Raw genomic sequence first — 19,068 nt, 5'->3', positions numbered from 1 at the left:
CGAGATTTTTTTCTCCTTTATTCCGTTTAGCAGCAAGCGGTACCTTTTCGTGGCGTGGTCGGAGAATTTTTTTTACAGAATTTCGCTGATAAATTTTGCTCGAAACGGACTAAGACCATCGCTCATTAATAGGCAACGATTTCAGGATATTTGTGCGTGCAAATTAAACTTCAGTAACCCCCGGCAAAGGTAAGAATCCGAGGGCAGCCAAAGCAATATGAAAACAGTAAAAATCCTTCCACCATTGTGAATCCACTAGCGCTGAAACGGATCGATTAAAATTGAAAACATTCTTTCCCGTAAAGAACTATGTCGCAGAATTTTATGTAATGTAGTGAAGTAAAGTTTATAAAAAGTTTTGCAAGTTCCCGAAAGTTTTCGCCGGGAGAAAATCGAGAAGAAAAAATGGACACGAAAGTTGTGAAGTTTGTTTTTTTTTTCGTTTCGTTTAGTTCAAGAACTATCGTAGTCAAAATGGTGTTCAGTTTACAACTCACCGAATGTATCTCCAAAAATGGGACGTACTGGACCTGTGCATAAGTTTTCATAGACAAAGTTTGTTTCTGTTTAAAATCAATAGACGCATTTCTTCTGAGCTACTATCCCTAGCTGGTTTAGTGTCGGTTCCGGTCGTATCATCGACTGGTGAGACGATCTGGGAATGATTTAATCTAGCAACTGAAAGCTTTAAGAAGCGATCGTCAGTTTAAAACAAAGTGCATAAGTTATAAAAACACTAGTAAAGTTCAATCAAAAAAGTAGTTTGAAAATTGGTGCCTATCTAAAAGTCCTCAAAATGGGCAGGAGAAAAGTGTCCCCGGTTCTTCGTGGGCTCTTGCTCGATGTGTGTGTGAAGGTAAGATGTGATTTATTGGAGAAAAGAAAAAAAGATCAGCTCATTTGTGAGATCAAAAGTCCTGACCGAATCAAGAGTGTGATGAAACTTGAAGTAATTATAAGTAAGAATTCTGTATGAAGGTGCAGTTCGGTAAGATAAATACTATAATCACTCGATGACGAATTGGGGAAAGTGCCTGAGTGACCTGATCAGAACGCTATAATCAAAGTTCACAAGTAGACTTTCCTAGATTCGAAAATTGTAGTCACTCTCCGAAGAAAATCACATATCCGACGTTATATAGATTATTGGGGTCGACCAAATTTCTAAATGAACTATCGTCAGTAATTTATAATTTATTTATTTATCAGCAGAACGCAGTTACATAAACTCAGTTTACAATATGAAAAGATAGAACTGCATAAAACAAACCTAGCACTATGGTTTTGATGATCCTGGTTAATAATTGATTGTAAATAGTTTTTGATCGGATAATTTAAAGAAAATTGACCTACATCGATTTAAAAGAACAGGGTATGCTATGTAATTTTTTGTGCGTTGTTCTGTAAAATATAGAGGATAAATCATACTAATTTTCTTGAAGATTCAACATAATTTTATAATGTGTAGTTGGTAGTAAAGAATGTGATAGAATTCGCTACTTGAAATCCAGAGTTTGGTAAGGTGGCAACGTTTGAATACCATAACAAATTTTTTAAATAAATGATTATAAAGGTAATATTTTTACCTCGAAAAGTATTTCTAATTTTTGTTCTAAATCAGGAAAAAAGCAATGGCAGCTTCATAGTTTGACACATTTTCTCAGAAATATGAAACATTTAACTTCAATCGCCCAACAAAAACAACGCACTAATATTAACCTAAAATTATGATCATTTTAGATATAATTTGTTTGATGTGTTCTGATAACCTAAACTTTCGTTCCAGTCATCAAAATGGACAGTGACGATTCCAGACCAGGTTCGTCAGCATCCAACAGCTCCGACTCGGATAATCCGTCCAGTCCGGGTGCAATTGATGAACCAAAAATGCAGGAAGATACTCCTAATATTCGCAGTTCCCGTTCACGTTCGCGATCCAGGTCGCGATCAAGGTCGCCTTCAGGATCGCGGTCCGGTTCACGGTCCCGGTCACGAACGGGATCCCGCTCACGATCTAATACCCCAACGTTGAGTCCCTTGGGCATGAAAAAAGAGAGTCCACCTTCGAGCCCAAAAAACTACGATGATGCCCCTTCGGGATCCAATACACCTTCGTTTCGGAGTGCGGAGAATTCTAGGCATTCAATGCCTCAGAAATCACCACGAAGCCGCAGTAACACGCCGGAGGATCGTTATAATCGTTCGCGATCAGCTTCAAAGGAATCCAACCGGTCGGACTGTTCACCCAACAGGCATCGTCGTCTGTCCCGTCATTCCAGTGCCTCAAATCTCAGCGAGAAGCTGAAGGGTGAGGAAATCTCAGATTGTGAAATGGAATCGGAACGTGAGGATAAAGATAAATCCAACGATGCCAATAGTAAACTCGAAGACAGCGATATGCCTTCGGCGGTAAGTGGCGTTAAGGATACGCTCGATATGAGTCATGAAGACCTGAGCGATGTTAGTTTGGAGAGCGAAAATGAACCGGAAGAAGAAGAAAAGGAAAGTGATCAGGAGAGTGATAAGGGCGAATGTGACGAAGACGATCGAGAAGAGCCTCCGGTTATACCGGAGCCAGAGCCTGAAGAAGAGCCCGAGCCGCGAGAAATTGAGAAATTAAAAATAACTGATTTACGACAAAAGTTAGAGGAAAAGAAGAACCAACTGCGGAACATGGAGGAAAAACAACCAGTGAATGGGTCATCGAGAGGTAAGAAAATTGTAGATATCGTAGTTTATGAAATAAAACTTATTTATATTATTCTTTGTAGGGCATGACAATCTTCTGGAGGCCCCCCTCATTGACGCTAAAAATGACGAAGATGCATTGGACTTTGAGGCAGAAGAAGGAGAATGTGATCCGCCGAAGGAGGCGGAGAAAACTGAGACTGGCAAAATTCCAGTGCAAGCACCGGAAGCTGAGAGTAAAAAAAGGAAAAGTTCCGAAGTCGAGTTGGAAGAAGGTGAAGAGTTAGAGGAAGGGGAAGTATCCGATGAGGATGAGAAGAGGCCGGAGGAAACCGAACCCAAACCGATCTGTAGATTCTACACTCGTGGGCAATGTACATGGGGAATGAGTTGCCGATTCCTACATCCGGGTGTGACCGACAAAGGCAACTATACCATGTTCGACATGGTGCGCCCAGTTCCGATCCCGCATCAGCCGCCGCCATATGCAGCTCATCCCGTCATGTATCCTACAGATTATCGCATTGAACGTCCACCAATGCATCATATTCCACCGCATCATGCTGTTCCGTATGGTGGTGGTGCTGGTGGATTGCCTCCACAGGTCCGAGCACCCGAACCTGTAACTGAGAGCGCCTGGGAGCGAGGTTTGCGAACTGCAAAGGAAATGATGCGTAAAGCCAGCAAACGCAAGGAGCAGGATATCGATTTTGAAGACAAAAAAATGAATCTTTCGACGCAGGATGATCTAGAAAAGGACAACTATTACACAAGAGGATCGCCAGATGCTGTAAGATGTCCTTATTTTAGAATTACATACTTATTTAAAAATCTTATTTATTTTGCAGTCGCCCCCTTATGCAGGTCGCCCTGCTGGTGCTGGAAATGCATACGAATTTAACGCTCCTGTCACGGCCAAATTCACTCGCGGTGGACCAACGTTCGAGGAAGATCAATTTGGAAGAACTCAACGATACCGTGAGCTACCGTCACATCGAATGCCTCAATACGAGGACGAGGACCCCACCAAAAGGCGTAATCGTTCTACTCGTGAAGTTATACTCCAACGGGCCGATGAGTGGAGCGATCCATGGATGCGTTCCAAGTCACCTGGTCGAGAGAAACGTACGGTGCGACGCGAGCGTCGAAGCTACAGCAACAGTTCATCATACAGTAGCTCCAGCAGCAGCTCCCGATCTGGTTCCAGTTCAGATTCGAGCCGGTCGCCATCGCCCAGTACGAGGCGCAATCGATACGACAGTCACCGGTCAAAAGAAAGTGAACGCCACACTACTCATGTTCGGAAAGTTATTCGTACCCGGTCGCCTAGTGTTAGCCCGAAGCGTTCAAAATACTCACCAGGTAATTACAGCTACTGTACTACATTTAACATTGGCTTGAAATAATCATTGTTTAATTTTTGTCTCAAATATTTTCATCAATCCGTGAGTTTTTAAACATTAACACTTGAAATAGGGTGTTTGGACTTCGAAATTTAATTTATTCAATGAAATATGCACAAGGTAACGTGGGAGGGGAGGGGGTCTTATTTCCTTTTCCGGCAATCATATAATAGGTATACTTAATATGTATGTGAGGTGATTTACCTGACTGTCCTCTTGGGCATTGGATTGTGTGCTAGGTAGTGATGTGCCAAATCGGATTTTTATAATTTTGGGGAAGAATCGGTTAAAACGGTTTTTTTTTCATGCCAAAATTGGGTTTTTGCATTTTTTGATATTTTAACAACTGAACAATGTTTTCCAAACATTTCCAAGCATAATTGTCACTAAGTTTTGCTTAAATCTAAAAATTCTTATATGTTTTGGTCAATGTAATCGTTGGCTAATCGCTGATATAGGTGTGCATATCGTGAGAATAGAAAGATTGTGCGTAGTGATTTTTCATCACATTCTGATAACTTTGCAATGCAGGCGCGTGAATCTAGCCGCCAAAAATACACCCGCTCGTTCCGCGTAGCGCCATCTATAAATGACTAGTTGATGTAACGATTTCACTGATGATGGAAGAGAATTCTTACACACCAATTAATTGCGAGCAGGTGAAATCGTTTTAGGTTATTTTTTCAATGTTTATATTTTGTATCCAAATAATTTTCTTACTGTAAATACGGGTTAAACAAGGTAAGTTACACTCATTGTGCACTGAAATGTTGTTGAATAAGCTCCTCATAAATAACCTGTCCTACTAACCCAAACTCCTATTCCTGAAGCATCTATGAAAGTAGTATGGGTTCCCTGCACTTTCGCAAGTAGATGTTGAACTAACGTTCCTTTCCTTCCTCGACGATTGTAAGGATGTGGCCTGGTGTACACTGTGATGCTCTTCCCCTATAAAGAAAGCGTCAATCCCAAATGTTTTTTCTTGCGACTGGTATGGTAAATATCTTGTTAGCTGATCATTGTACAGCCACCCACGATTTGTGCAATCGTATATGCCATGCTATGCTATGATATCGTTGTCTAATCGCTGATCCCCCATTTATTTACAAATTTTGCAGTTAAATAAGCGATATGTTAGCTTTCAACATTTTTCAAGCTAAGTCCATTGCGTTTCGTACTGTGAAGGTAGGTATTTTCAGTGAATACCTACCTAATTTCGTTAAAAGTGGGGTAGCCTCTAAAATGAGAAACAAGTACAATAAAAATGGCTTGGGCACTATTATTTTGATTTTCACTAGTCAGAGTAACTATGACTATTGTTTGCTATATAAAATTTATCTATATTATTTAAAGCGAAGAAAAATATTTAGCTGCGGACTAAATAAGGCACCGAAAAAATACGATATAAACTTCAAGCGTAAAAATCGGACGGAGCTCTTCGATATAAGAGTCGATTAAAAAAACCTTCAGTATAAAAACCCTAAAAAATATATCCGATTCTTACAAAGGACTTTGCTTTATTCGACTTTTAATCTCGAAGGTAACTTTATATGGATTTTCCTGCAAGAGAATTATACTGGAGGTTCATCCTTGCCTACTGGTGAGAACTTTTCCTTATGCTGAATGACCCCTGTCCGATTTTGACGCTTAATTTTTATATTCGATTTTTACATTTTAAGATATTTTGATGAGTTTTGCAAAGCATCTTTGCGATCTTTATTTTCGGTCGTTCGAAAATAAATGCTAGATTTTTAAAAACGTTAAATGATGAACCTCATAAAATTGATAAAGCGAAAAAAACCCATGTTTCGATCGGGTTAAAATCACTTGGGAAAAGCCCGGTTAAAAATAAAAACCCGGGAAGATGGCATTTTTCCAAGCGGTACATCACTGGTGCTAGGTCATAATACAACATTGATATTGGCAATAGAGCAAAGGATATTTGACCACCCCCTGGTGGAGCTAAATTGATAAGCTACGACACAAACTATTAACTTGCTTTGTACAGTATATACGTATTATAATAATAATCATAACACGTTTATCTTTTTCAGTTCGTAAAGCATCGCCGGTAGTGTCCAAGAAGCGTAACCCATCTCCAATTCCAGAAAAGCGAATCATCGAGAAAACAGTGATAGCCAAGAGAAAGAAGGTAATGCAAGCGATACAGCTGTTTTTTTTTTTTTATTATTTTGCCTATTAATAGGTATTACATGTTTTTGTTTCGCAGTTGTCACCTGTACGCAAAGTGTCCACCGAGAAGAGACGGAAGCGGTCCAGTTCGTCTGGCTCTGGGTCATCAGACTCGAGTGATTCGGGTTCGGAAAGTTCGTACTCTTCCAGTTCATCTACTTCGTCTAGGGGAAAGAGCACAACCAAGAAGTCCAAAGTACCCGAAAAGTCATCAAAGACGGTCCAGATATCTAAGAAAGGTAACTTTATTGTTGCATATGATTCACATTGCTCAGCAATCTTACTAATCGTTTGGTTTACTATTTCAGTGAACGACCAGAAAAAATCAGTCAGCGATTCAAAACCGAACGCTCAAGTCATTCCTCCCTCCAGTGCTGCTTTGGAGAAGGCGGCGGCTAGTGCCAATGCGTCGAAGAAATCTTCTCGACGGGAGGAACTTCTCAAACAGCTGCGAGCTGTAGAGGAAGCGATCGCACGGAAACGAACCAAAATCGCTTAAATTTTATCGGCGCATCTGGCTTCATCATGTTTTTAAACAATTCACCGCGATCTTAAACCTACCGGAAGAAAGAACCGAAACTGTGAAATAAATACAAACCTTCGTAGCACGAGGGCTTGTTTTTCAACATTTTTTTAAGTGAGCGCGTAGTAATTACTTTACCCATTTGACAGTCATCTGGAGAAGCATCTATTCTTATTATATACTGAATTGTAAGATAGAGTCTACGTCTATTTTCCGCAACAAAATTAGTTGTAGAAATGATCCGATAGAATATGTGAACTGTTTAATTGTAGAGTGCGACATAAAAATAGTTAGGAGCACTCACATAGCACACCAATCTCCTGATCCCAACTACATACATGTTTGTGTGGCATCAGCTATGCCTGTTATTCTGTACTTGAGCGATACTGACTGTAAGTAGAGAACAATAAACGTTTGAATGTCACCCAAAAGCGTGTTATTATTTGATTCCCATAATGGTTCAGAGCCATTAAAGCTTTTTTCCTATTATATAAATTGCAGTAAACAAAGCGTAATGAGTATTTTAGCTCTATTAGGCAGAAGGGCGGTCCTATTTCGTTAGTTACTCATTTTTCCAAGCGCCATGTCTCTTGGATACTACTGAATTTATCAAGATCATAATTCGCTCGTGTTTTGAGGTATTAAACGCAGAACAGTATTCGATGATTAGCGTCTTCTATCTCGTCACAGACGTCGCAAACACAGTGTCCTCTAATCTCATTCTGTACAAAGTATATTTGGAGAAATCGTGTCCAGCAAAATTCTGATGAGTGTGCGTATTTCTTCGATCAACTTGAATTCTAGATAGGTACCAATGTTAATTTCGTATCGAGTTTGTAAAGCAAAAGGAAATCATCCTTTTCCGAGTTCCGGCATATAGTTTACGTACCACTGTTGTGTACTTTGCTCGGACAATTCTTTAAAGTAATTGAACGCAATGTATCAAAATCTTGTTTTCAGTTAGCGTTTTAGTTTTTGTTCAGCGCATCCTTCACCAGACTATCAGCTATATCGTTACTGCGGATATCGACAAGGCCAGGAATCCATTATAACGTTGTTTTCGTGTTCTATTCGCCGCGCATAGAATCCCGAGGGCCTATTCTCACAGTCACGCCACCTAGTGACTAGAAGAAAATTTCCTTCTAATCACTAGGTGACGTGACTGTGAGAATAGGGATCCATGTTACTTCGTCTCGGTCATTTTCATTCATTGCCTTGTTGATAAATTTTAAAACGGATCTAGAACCCGACATGATCACTGCATCAGATCATTTTACGACATTTGAAGATTATGAGTCGAATAGTTTTGATTTGTTCGTCACAGTGTGTACAATTTTTTCCGTCCGTTCGTCTCATTGTGTGCAACAGTCGCCGGTGCAAAGCTGTTTGTTTTGCCCACATGTACAAAGCACTGTGTTGTTCAGGTAGCAATTTTCGAGACGATAAATTTGTCCATATCCGTGGCCAATTTGCTGCTGGATTAGCAACTCCTGGTTCGGTCTGTGAGTTCAATATTCAAGCGGTGAATGATATCGGCGGAAGGGTGTGTGCGGATTTGAAATGGGAATGTGGCTATATTTTCTAGGATAACTTTTAAACATGGGAAGTAATAGGGAAACAATTCAATCTCACGTAAATGGCGATTGATTAGTAGCATCACTTCATCGCCAGTAGTTACAGTTTTAAACTACCATCGTCTCTGTTGCGTGCCAGTTGCAGCATCGGGACCGTTGCGCGTGCACCACGGAAGGGATATAAGGGCATAGTAGCAGTCAGCTTAGCTACGTGCGCTGCAGTCGTATATAAATTTGCAGATATGTATGTTATAAATTATTCTCATAGGACTGGGTTTCACCTACAAAACAAAGGTTAAACCGTTTGTCCTTACGCACCCATTCAGAAGTTGTATACTGTGGAGAATTATGTCCGACACTCCCAAAGTCACGTGAATGGCTCACTGAACGAGTTGACGCTGGTGTTGAAAGACGCTTTCGCTTGACTTTCCGAGTGGCGCGCAATCTGTGTACTAGCACGTCTGCTGCAAGGTTAATATCGATTTTGAATGATTTTCTAACAGGTGATGTACAACTTCAGTTTGGTCCGCTTTAGTGAGTGATAGAGGTAACATGTCTTCAGCAAAGTTTATAATAATACTCTCCTCTATAACTTCGTAGAAGACAGCAAAGAGCTATCTCTTTTGGTTCAAAAGATAAATTTTCTGTAGCCTACTACGATCAATTTCAACGAAAAATAATGTTGTCAAGAGATGGCGCTTTTTATACATTCACAAACATTTTGAAGCACTGTCCAGCAGTGCTTTGAATTCTTTGTCCAATTTATTATGTTCGAGTTTGCATGGCTTGTGTTTGGAATGCCTGAGTATCCAATCCCTGCTAAGTTGTTTCCCGGCTTCTAGACTGCACAGTGGTAAGCAATCAAAATTTAGAAAAACTGCAAATGGAGACGCGCGGTAATTATTTTAATAATTATTTTAAAGCTAGAATAATGACATGAAGACATGCACAGCTTTCAAACAATATTGATTGGATGATCCACGAAGCTTATACAAGTGCACAAATGAGGGGAACCGAGCGGAAAGAGTAGTTACTGAGATGTCGATAGTATCCATGAAGCAGAAAATATCGGATGAACCATCATCAGAATCGGACGGAGATTAAATAAATTATGCTTACATTTTTAAATATATGAATAAATATAAGAATATTTACCGACATTAAATCAAACTGTATCTGTTTAAATTATCGTTTGCTCAAACTTTTGCAGATAAATTGGTTCAGTATCCCAACATAACCCAAGTAAAATAAAATCTGTTTGAATAAATCACATGTGATGTGATATTAAGCCATAATCTTTTCAATACTTCTCTAGTGGATGCGAGTAGATTTACGGTAGCCCCGAAATACTTTATTATGAAACATTCACTTAATTCCTGTAGCCAAAAAAATTTGTTTGAAGCATTCACATGGGCAAAAAAACTCGAACCATGACGAAAACAAAATTATGCGTGAACCAAACTATTCGTGAAGTTATTTTTACTTACCAATTCATGTCAAAAATAAATTGAACGTTCCAAAGTTACTCAAAATCATCTTACTTGAATCATTCAGATATAACAATCATTTTAAAGCACCCTAATGAGATGAAAATTAACTCTTTCAGTGGCGTAGCCAGAAATTTGGTTTGGAGGGGAGGGGGGTTGATGAAAATCGTTGTTTTTCTGAAAACGGTAAAATTTAATGGAAGTTGGATAAATTAGTGAAAGTTCAGAAACAAAATTAGTCTAACAGATGCATTTTATATATTTTTTGTAATATTCTATTGACATATACAAATACAAGGTGTAATTTTAAAAGTTCAAAAACTTTTCTAACGGTCAAGATTACATAATTTCGAAATCATCAACTTTGAAGGTTTAACAAATTCGAAAAAGCTTTCCAACATAAAAAGCTCATATTTTGATATAATAATTTTGGCGATGAAAACTCCTAGAAGTGATTATGTAGATTTATGAAAATATGAAGGCTACATAAATTCAATATATCGATATACAAAACAATATTCAGGAAATTTTCTTAAAGCCAGTTTTTTTAATAAAACTTTAGAGACTACCTTGAATAGAATATGAATTTCAATACTTATACACAGCAGAAGAGATTTATCAATTACAGTAAGATCAGAATAACTCGTTTTAAAAGTTTTGTATCCTAGGGGCAGATCACTTCTGATGTATTTTTAAAAATCAGCGAAATTAAATGCATGTAAAGTATTTTGCGCTGCGTGTAAGGCGTCACAACCCTACAAAAATTTAGCCCTACATTCAACAAAACATCGCACAAAGTGGATCAGCGTAGGACGTTTGTTGAACAAACTTTTCTGTAAGGGAGTGCAAAGTGGATGCAAAAATGGAAATTAAATGCATTTTTATTAATTTGATGCAAATTTGTTATACATTACTCAAGTGATCTGGCCCTAGTTTGTATCACATATGGTGGGTGTTAAGTCAGACCGGGCTGAGTCGCAAAACCTTAACAAGAGATAATCATAACGCTGGATAAATAATTTCTTCAGCTACATTCGGCTTTTAGCTAATTTGAAATATGTTACAATGAGCAAGAATTATAGCAAAAACTAATTTCAAATTATAATGTAAACGATGCTGCGATTCAAACTCGTTTTTCTCGAAATCAATACAATGTCACTTAGTCCGGTCTGACTTAACACCAACCATATAGTCTAAGAATATATTTCAATATTCTGAACACACGGTCTTCTTCAAACTTAGTTATGGAATGTTTTCAACAAAGTTTTTCTTTTCATTTTGATTATAGAGGCGTTAACCATAGGGTCTTTTTGCGCTTTTTCAAGTTAGAAAAATTTCTAACATTATGTGCGGGGATTGGGAATCGAATCTAGGTGAAATGCGTACAAGGCAATCGACTTACCAACTACGCTTTGCCCGCTCCATTCGACAAAGTTGTTTGAAATAGCATTCTCGAAACTTTTGCTGAAGGCATTAACTCTCGAACTAAATTTGTTTGAAGAAAATATACTTCATAATTACTTCTAGGAGGATTAACCTACAAAATTATTTTATTAGAAGACGTGCTGCTTTACGTTGTAATATACTTCAAAGATACTAAACATCAAAAGTTGAAAGTTCCGAAATAATGTGATCGTGACCGTAAACAATTTTTTTTCTAGTAGTAATTTTACTTTTCTTCACTATTAATGCTCACAAATCCAAAACGAGCCACCGTACACAACATTTTATTACATCATCCAATTGAACACTCAAATATACACCATTGATAGCCACTAATTTGAAATATTTTGAAATTTTATTATTTCCAATACTGCTTAAAGCCTATTTAAATAATTGATTACACAACAAAAATCAACTGCTCATAAAACCGATCCTGACCAAACGGAAAATATAATTTTTCATCATTTTCCTTCTATTTTTCACAATATTGTTATCGTTGTAAATCACATTGAGGTTTTATCTCAACTCTACGTATTACCAAAAAATACATTTTAGCAAAAAATTTAAGTTATCCAATTTTTCGGCGATGAAGTTTGTTTTAAAGACAATCAAACTTCGCTTCCCATTCGAAGCATTGTCCCTAATCCATATTTCGGAACATCCCTTCAAAAAGAACTCATGATAATTTGACAACTATATGACCTCGGCTAAGAGTTCAGTTACATGATCCAATTCCCACTGTTTTCCAAAAGTCCCCATGATGCTTAAAACGATAGATTCATAATGTAGTGATCAGACAATATCCTTCCAAAATTTGCATTGTGCCATATTTAATTAAATTAGTCAGCTTTAAGTTTTTCTTTCAATCCAAATATTTTGGCTTGGGGGGTTTTAACCCCCAACACCACCCCCACCCCCTTGGCTACGCCACTGATCTCTTTTGAATATCAAACACAATTGCGGCGTACCAAAATTAACATAAAAGTTAAGAGCCTTAACGACAAGATAATTATTTTCAACCTCCCTAACAAGTGGTTTTTTTTTCTAATATGTTTTAATATCGAAAAAGAAATGCTGTGTAAAAAAATATAACTACTAAAAAATTATTAAATGATGCGAAAAAATAATTATTTTTGAGCCACCCTGATGAGAAGGAATTTTTTCAGTGCACGATCGTTACAATTCAACAATTTTATGAACGAATGAAAACATCAAAATAATTATTTTCGAGCCACCCTAATGATTGAGGATTTCTTTTTTTACATGTTTTAATATCCAAAACGAATCTAGTGCCCAACGAATACTTTCAAAATTATTTATGAACCGTTTCGTCAAAAAACTATTTTTGAGTCTCCCTAATGAACAGAAATGTCTATTTTTTATGTATTTTGATATCAAAAACGAATTATACGTACCAAAATTACAAAAAACCGTCCTACTGGAACTGATACGACAAAGTTTAAACTTTAGTCCACCTTTTGCTCTAAGCCACTGTGGGCTGGACCAAAGCTGGCTGGACTGCTGCGCAAGGAAAACTCCTTCCGTCCGCATCTGTAGCAGAACATTACAGCTTGTTGCTTGCTGCAGTCCATGAAGCGATGGTCTTCTTTATCACAGTTCCAGCATACCATAATCAGCGGGCGCCCGCTTGTCGTAAGTAGGCTTTGTTTAGTTTATCAAAAAATACACGATTTGGAAGGCAATTTGCTCGTGTGGAATGTGGAGCATCCCGTTTGTGACAACCGGAACTTGAAAGAATGCCTCCAATACCGTCAACTTCCACTTCTGAGGTCTAAGGAAAAATGAATTTTCACATAAAAATAATTTGGCGAAAACGTTGTACAAGATGTTTTAAACAGTATAAATTGCAAGGTTGGTGCATTTTAATATGATTATGAAATTACACAAAACAAACATGGAAAATGTTTAATAATATGCTTTATTTTATTCCCTGGATAAATTAGATTTCGGCGAAGAGTTTTCTTGTTTGATTTCGTTCCATTTAATATATCTTATTAGAAATGTTATGTAAACTAAAATATATAATCAAATAAAAGTTAAATTAAAAAAACAATATAATGATATTCTATGTAACAAAGGCAAACGGTACCCGTGTATGTTTATTAAATTTAGTAAATTGCACGTACGGAATGGTCTGAAGAATAATGAAATTGTATCATAGAAGAGATACTTGGATTTCTTGTGGAATTGCAATATTGCATATGCCTCTTGTAAGCCTTAAGCCGCTAGTTCACGGTTTGTCTGTTTGTTCGCAGTCTTTGGAATCTATTTCTGTTTAGCCTATCTCTATAGAAACTCGCTCGACAAATGTTCATTATTTCTCAAATATTTGACGAACTATACTGTAGGAGATAATCCTAGAACGATAAAAAGGTTAATAAATTTTATTTGAAATGATACTTACCAGGGAGATAATTTAATTACGCTGACGTTAAAAGAAAAAAAAAAAACAACAAAACTCTGACATGAAATAGACTATACTTGTAGTAGTACGTCCATTCAATTATACCAATAAACAAGATCGGGTCAAATCCAAACAGTGAAGCGTTTGCTTCCAACGCTTAATCTTGCGGGGTACTTGATATGAAAGGTGTTCACATTTGTCTAAGTGTGTACGTTTAACTTTTATCTCGAATAGGAGGATGTGAAAGAGAAATCAAGCATACGTAGGCCGTAGTTATTTTAATTATGCGCTTTCGTTTCGATGGGTTGGTTTTGTTAATATGTATGAGATTCAACGGACCCGATCGTCATTATTCATTTCGCAAACAAGACACCGACACACTCAAAAGAACAAGTGTTCCCACCTTTCTAGACGTGTAAAAGAAATTGCATCTGTATATTCCGTATATTCATTGCCCAAAGCAAGAGACCCGACTAAACAAGAACGGACTTGTCAGAGTCAATAAAAGAGTGCTGTAAAAACACTATCTAATATCTACCTGTGATGCAAAATGAACAAACGTGCACGACAGGCAATCATTGCAAAATTATATATAAAATAATAATAAAACTAAAATCGTTCTGGTTTGATTCATGCACATTTCACAACGCCAACGTTTATTGCGCTGTCGACTAGAATTGGGTTTCGTATGTTTACTTTGATCTTATTTGACACGTTGTCAATTATTGTTTGCTCTACATTCAACGCGAAATTGGCCCACAAAATGCTTTGCCGTGAATTATACGCCCAATCTCGCGCCCAATAGCGTCTAGATTAATCATCTGGTCTCCAAACACGGCAAAATAAACGTGAGCATCGATAAATCAATCGTGGACTAGTATTTGGGAATTACGTTAGTTTGTGTGAAGCATGCATAAACCGGATCTGGTGGAATATTAGTATGAGTAGACACTGAGTATTCGTGTCTATTGAAATCGTGCTAGTATAACGCACACGACTTAATCAAAAACGAGCTGGAGCGAGAGCGATATTATGATGAGCGAGACCTATTGAAAGGACCCGAAGTTCGGAGGGGAACGATATACGAGAGAATGTGTGCATGTGAGAGTGAATAATGTGTACAGCTAGACGAGCGAATAAAATCGAGCGTTGTTCAGCATTCACTCGACCACATTTACCGCGATAGGACGTGATAAAAATGGAGAGCTCGCAGCGAACTAGAAAAATTCACGACAATGGCGCAGACAACGCTCCCATGAGGTAAGAAACCCCTTTTATTATCAAGAAATAATATCTGCGGTTTAGAACACTGCAAAATAATAGAAGAAAAGTTAGTGTTTAACTTCGAAAATCGTCAAAATAATAATCGTTGCAAACAAACGATTATTGGCGGCCATTTGTAATTCAAAAGGAGTATGAAGTGGTATCAAATCTCCCCGACGGAAGGGCGAGAGGCTCAGAATAATTAAAAGTGAAATAAAAGCTTACAGACTTTCGGTCGAGAATTGAAAAAAAAAAAAAATAAAAAAAATCGCTAGCCGACGGAAGGGCGGTTTAGCTATAATAAATATGCTTGCCGACGGAAGGGCGGTATAGCTTTAAAAAAAGAAAAAATGAAAATAACATGCTTGCCGACGGAAGGGCGGTTTAGCTTCCGAAAAAATAAATAAATGCTTGCCGACGGAAGGGCGGTTTAGCTTTGGTAAATATGCTTGCCGACGGAAGGGCGGTATAGCATTCAAAAAAAAAAACATGCTTGCCGACGGAAGGGCGGTTTAGCTTCCGAAAAATAAATAAATGCTTGCCGACGGAAGGGCGGTTTAGCTTTGGTAAATATGCTTGCCGACGGAAGGGCGGTGCAGCTTTCAAAAAAAAAATCAAATGCTTGCCGACGGAAGGGCGGTTGGCTTTCAAAAAAAAAAAATAAATGCTTGCCGACGGAAGGGGGGTTTAGCTTTGAAAAATATGCTTGCCGACGGAAGGGCGGTTAAGCATTCAAAAAAAAAAAAAAAAATAAATGCTTGCCGACGAAAAGGCGGTTTAACAGTGGAAATAAAATACATATTATCAATCTTTATAGCTATTTGCAAAATGAGAACTATTATAATCAAAACAAAATACAATGGTTGTATTTAATTTCTCGTTCACAGCGGCAAATCGCCAAAGAAAAAGAAGGCCAAATCGGCAAAGGCTCAAAAGTCCAAGACAGTAATGACTTTGACAAAAGAACTACACGATGCAGTTACTCGTGCTGCTTTCCTAGAGGAAGCGCTAGAAAAAGAACGTTCCGAAAAAGAAGCTTTAAAGGCTAGTGTAGATGCTTTGAATGTCACTAATAGTGCACTGAACGACAGCATCAATTTTGAGGTATCACCCCTCCCTTCTAGTACACGACGCACCGAACCAACAAGCAATATTGAAGAAACTCGATTCATGTCATCCGTGAATCAGCTATCGGTGTCTTCATTGAATGTACCGGAATGCTTGCCACTAGCAGACGACGACGAGATAAGTCGGCACTCTTTTGAAATGTGGAAAGATCTTCTGATCGATTCGATGGCATTGGCGGGTGTTAAGGACGAGCCCACACAGTTTATTCTTTTTAAAATCAAAGCTGGGGCCCGTTTACTTGGAATTTATAAGAACACAAGGTCCAGTGAAGGAGCACCTGATGCAGATGTCAACCCGTTTTCCAACGCGCTACATCGCTTGAAGTCATACTTCGGATCGGGATCTGACATTATGTTGCAGAGACGAAAACTTGCCTTAATGACACAGAAAATAGATGAATCTGATCTGCAATTTGTCAATAGAGTAGCTGCAACGGCTAGAATGTGCGAATTTGGCGATAATAAAATGTTCGAGGAAATCGTCGGTACCATAGCCGGACAAGCACGCAGCCGTGAAGTGCGCACAGCAGCGTTGAGAATGCTGAACAGAAGCGGTACAGTTACGGATTTGGTCGATAAGATACGAGAGATTGAAACTATTCAGATCAATGAGGAATACTATAGACAGAAGAACATTCGTTCAGAGCAAGCGGTTATTGCTCCGGTGAGAGCAGATTATCCACGGAATCAGGCTGTTCGTCATCGTTTCCACCCATATCAGCATAGCCAAATAGCCCAACAAACTTCATCTGGTCTTCAGCCATCTAAAGGCACACGGTATACCGAATTTTCGGGATGGCGAAACACTTACCGTGGTGCAACGGGGCGCCGCGGGATGAGCTACAACCGACCGCGCGGAGAAAAATGTTTTAGATGTGGTAACTTTTACCACTCTTCCTCGGATTGTCCGGCTATCGACAGACCCTGCCGAAACTGTGGCCAGGTAGGCCATTTTCAAAGAGTTTGTCGCTTTGCACCTCAACCAGCACCGGTTCAGGATCGTCAGGTAGATACCCCGGAAAAGAAAACCAAAAATATCGCTGCTGTTGAAAAACTGGAAGTGAATACAAAGCCCACTGAGAAAGTTGAAATCAATATGATGTTATCGACGGAGAAATTAAATGAAGAAATTATTGCGGCAACAGTCGCTGGATTGGCGTGCGAATTTATGATTGATTCGGGTGCTCAGGTCAACACCTTTACCGATGAGTTATTCCGTGTACTGATGAGCGATTCATATTATAGTGAAGCCGTTTTCAATATTCAAGACCAAGCAGACAGATCTCTCAAGGCCTATGCCTCGACCGGAGAAATCCCGGTAATAGCAACATTTGAAGCATATCTGTTCATTGCTGTAGATAGGCCTGTGTTACTGGAAAAGTTTTACGTAGTAAACGAGTCAAGATCATTACTAAGCAGACCGACAGCTACCAGATACAGCGTATTGATGCTGGGATTGAAAGTACCGGTATCGAAGAGCTATGTCACAGGAGATTCGGGGTTACAAACTGCCGAAATCGCCACAGTCAACGAAAATGTACCCTTTCCCAAATTTAATGTCCCCCCGGTGAAGATAAGCTACAACAAGGATATTGCACCATGTAGAAACATTTTCACAAACATCCCTCTTGCCATAAAACCCTTGGTTCAAAAACGCCTCAACCAGTTAATATCGGCAGAAATTATAGAGCCAGTATCCGAGGAAATGGATGTTTCATTCTGCTCGTCAATGCTCGTTATTCCAAAGGGTAAAGACGATTTCAGATTGGTGATTGATTTGAGAGGACCAAACCAGTACATATATAGGACCCCTTTCATTATGCCATCCTTAGAAAAGATTCTTGCTGATTTAGACGGTGCCTGCTGGTTTTCGACAATAGATTTGACCAACGCGTTCTATCACATTGAGCTGGACGTTGAATCGAGACATTTGACAAACTTCTATACAGAGTTTGGAGTGTTCAGGTGTGTAAGGCTTCCGTTTGGACTATGCAACGCTCCGGATATATTCCAGGAAACATTGGAAAGGAATATCTTGGGTGGTTGTAAAGGAGTGTCGAACTATTTGGACGACATTCTAGTCCACGGAAAATCCAAAGAAGAACACGACGCAAACCTTGCGGTAGTTCTATCTCGTCTTCGTGATCACAATGTCAAACTCAACGAATCTAAATGCATTTACGGTAGTCAATCGGTCAAATTCGTTGGTTTTGTTTTAACGGCGGACGGTTGGATGGTGGAAAACGACAAGATAAGCGCGATAAAGAATTTCAGAAGACCAAGCAGCTGCTCAGAGGTGAAAAGTTTTTTGGGCCTAGTAACCTTTACCGACAAATTTATTATGAATCGGGCGGATAAAACAAAACATCTCCGAGCGTTGGTAAATTCGGAAAAATTCTACTGGACTAGCCACGAAGAAAATGAATTCAACTTCTTACGAAACGATGCATTGAAGGCAATAAGTAAATTGGGTTACTACAGTACGACAGATATAGTTGAGTTATTCGTAGATGCATCCCCAACTGGATTAGGTGCTGTGGTAGTACAATACAATATGAAGGCTGTCCCACGAATAATTGCTTGTGCGTCTAAAGCATTAACAATCACCGAACAGCGCTACCCACAAACTCAGAGAGAAGCTTTGGCAGTTGTCTGGGCGGTGGAGCGGTTTTCATATTATCTCCTAGGTCGCTCATTTGTGATCCGTACCGACTCAGAAGCTAATGAATTCATTTTTAGCACCAACCATCGTCTGGGCAAAAGAGCCGTGTCACGGGCTGAATCATGGGCCTTAAGACTGCAGCCTTATGATTTCACAATCAAGAGAGTACCGGGGGAACAAAACGTAGCAGATGCACTGTCTCGGCTGGTTTGCGAAACGCAAAACGCACTCCCGTTTGAAGAAGAGGATTCCAATAACTTCCTCTACGTATTGGATTCGG

At 38.8% G+C, this 19,068-nt stretch overlaps 1 protein-coding gene across 3 annotated transcripts; it reads left to right on the top strand.

Moving 5' to 3' along the window:
- On the top strand, positions 1 to 7,238 carry LOC131688933 (zinc finger CCCH domain-containing protein 18). Of its 3 annotated transcripts, XM_058973567.1 has the most exons (8): positions 1 to 189; positions 453 to 856; positions 1,787 to 2,710; positions 2,772 to 3,478; positions 3,537 to 4,050; positions 6,146 to 6,243; positions 6,322 to 6,523; positions 6,593 to 7,238. In XM_058973567.1, exons 3-8 carry the CDS (start codon positions 1,795 to 1,797, stop codon positions 6,781 to 6,783), a joined length of 2,628 nt encoding a protein of 875 aa, XP_058829550.1. In that variant the 5' UTR covers positions 1 to 189; positions 453 to 856; positions 1,787 to 1,794; the 3' UTR covers positions 6,784 to 7,238. The 3 variants fall into 3 exon arrangements, with proteins under 3 accessions (XP_058829550.1, XP_058829548.1, XP_058829549.1); XM_058973565.1 differs by lacking the exon at positions 453 to 856; XM_058973566.1 differs by having other exon boundaries at positions 1 to 856.
- Positions 7,239 to 19,068: the final 11,830 nt, after the last annotated feature.

This window comes from Topomyia yanbarensis, chromosome 3 (assembly GCF_030247195.1).
Source record: "Topomyia yanbarensis strain Yona2022 chromosome 3, ASM3024719v1, whole genome shotgun sequence".
Taxonomy (NCBI): domain Eukaryota; kingdom Metazoa; phylum Arthropoda; class Insecta; order Diptera; family Culicidae; genus Topomyia; species Topomyia yanbarensis.
The sequence above is the reverse complement of the archived record's forward strand: the minus strand, read 5'-3'. Positions and strand labels throughout refer to the sequence as shown.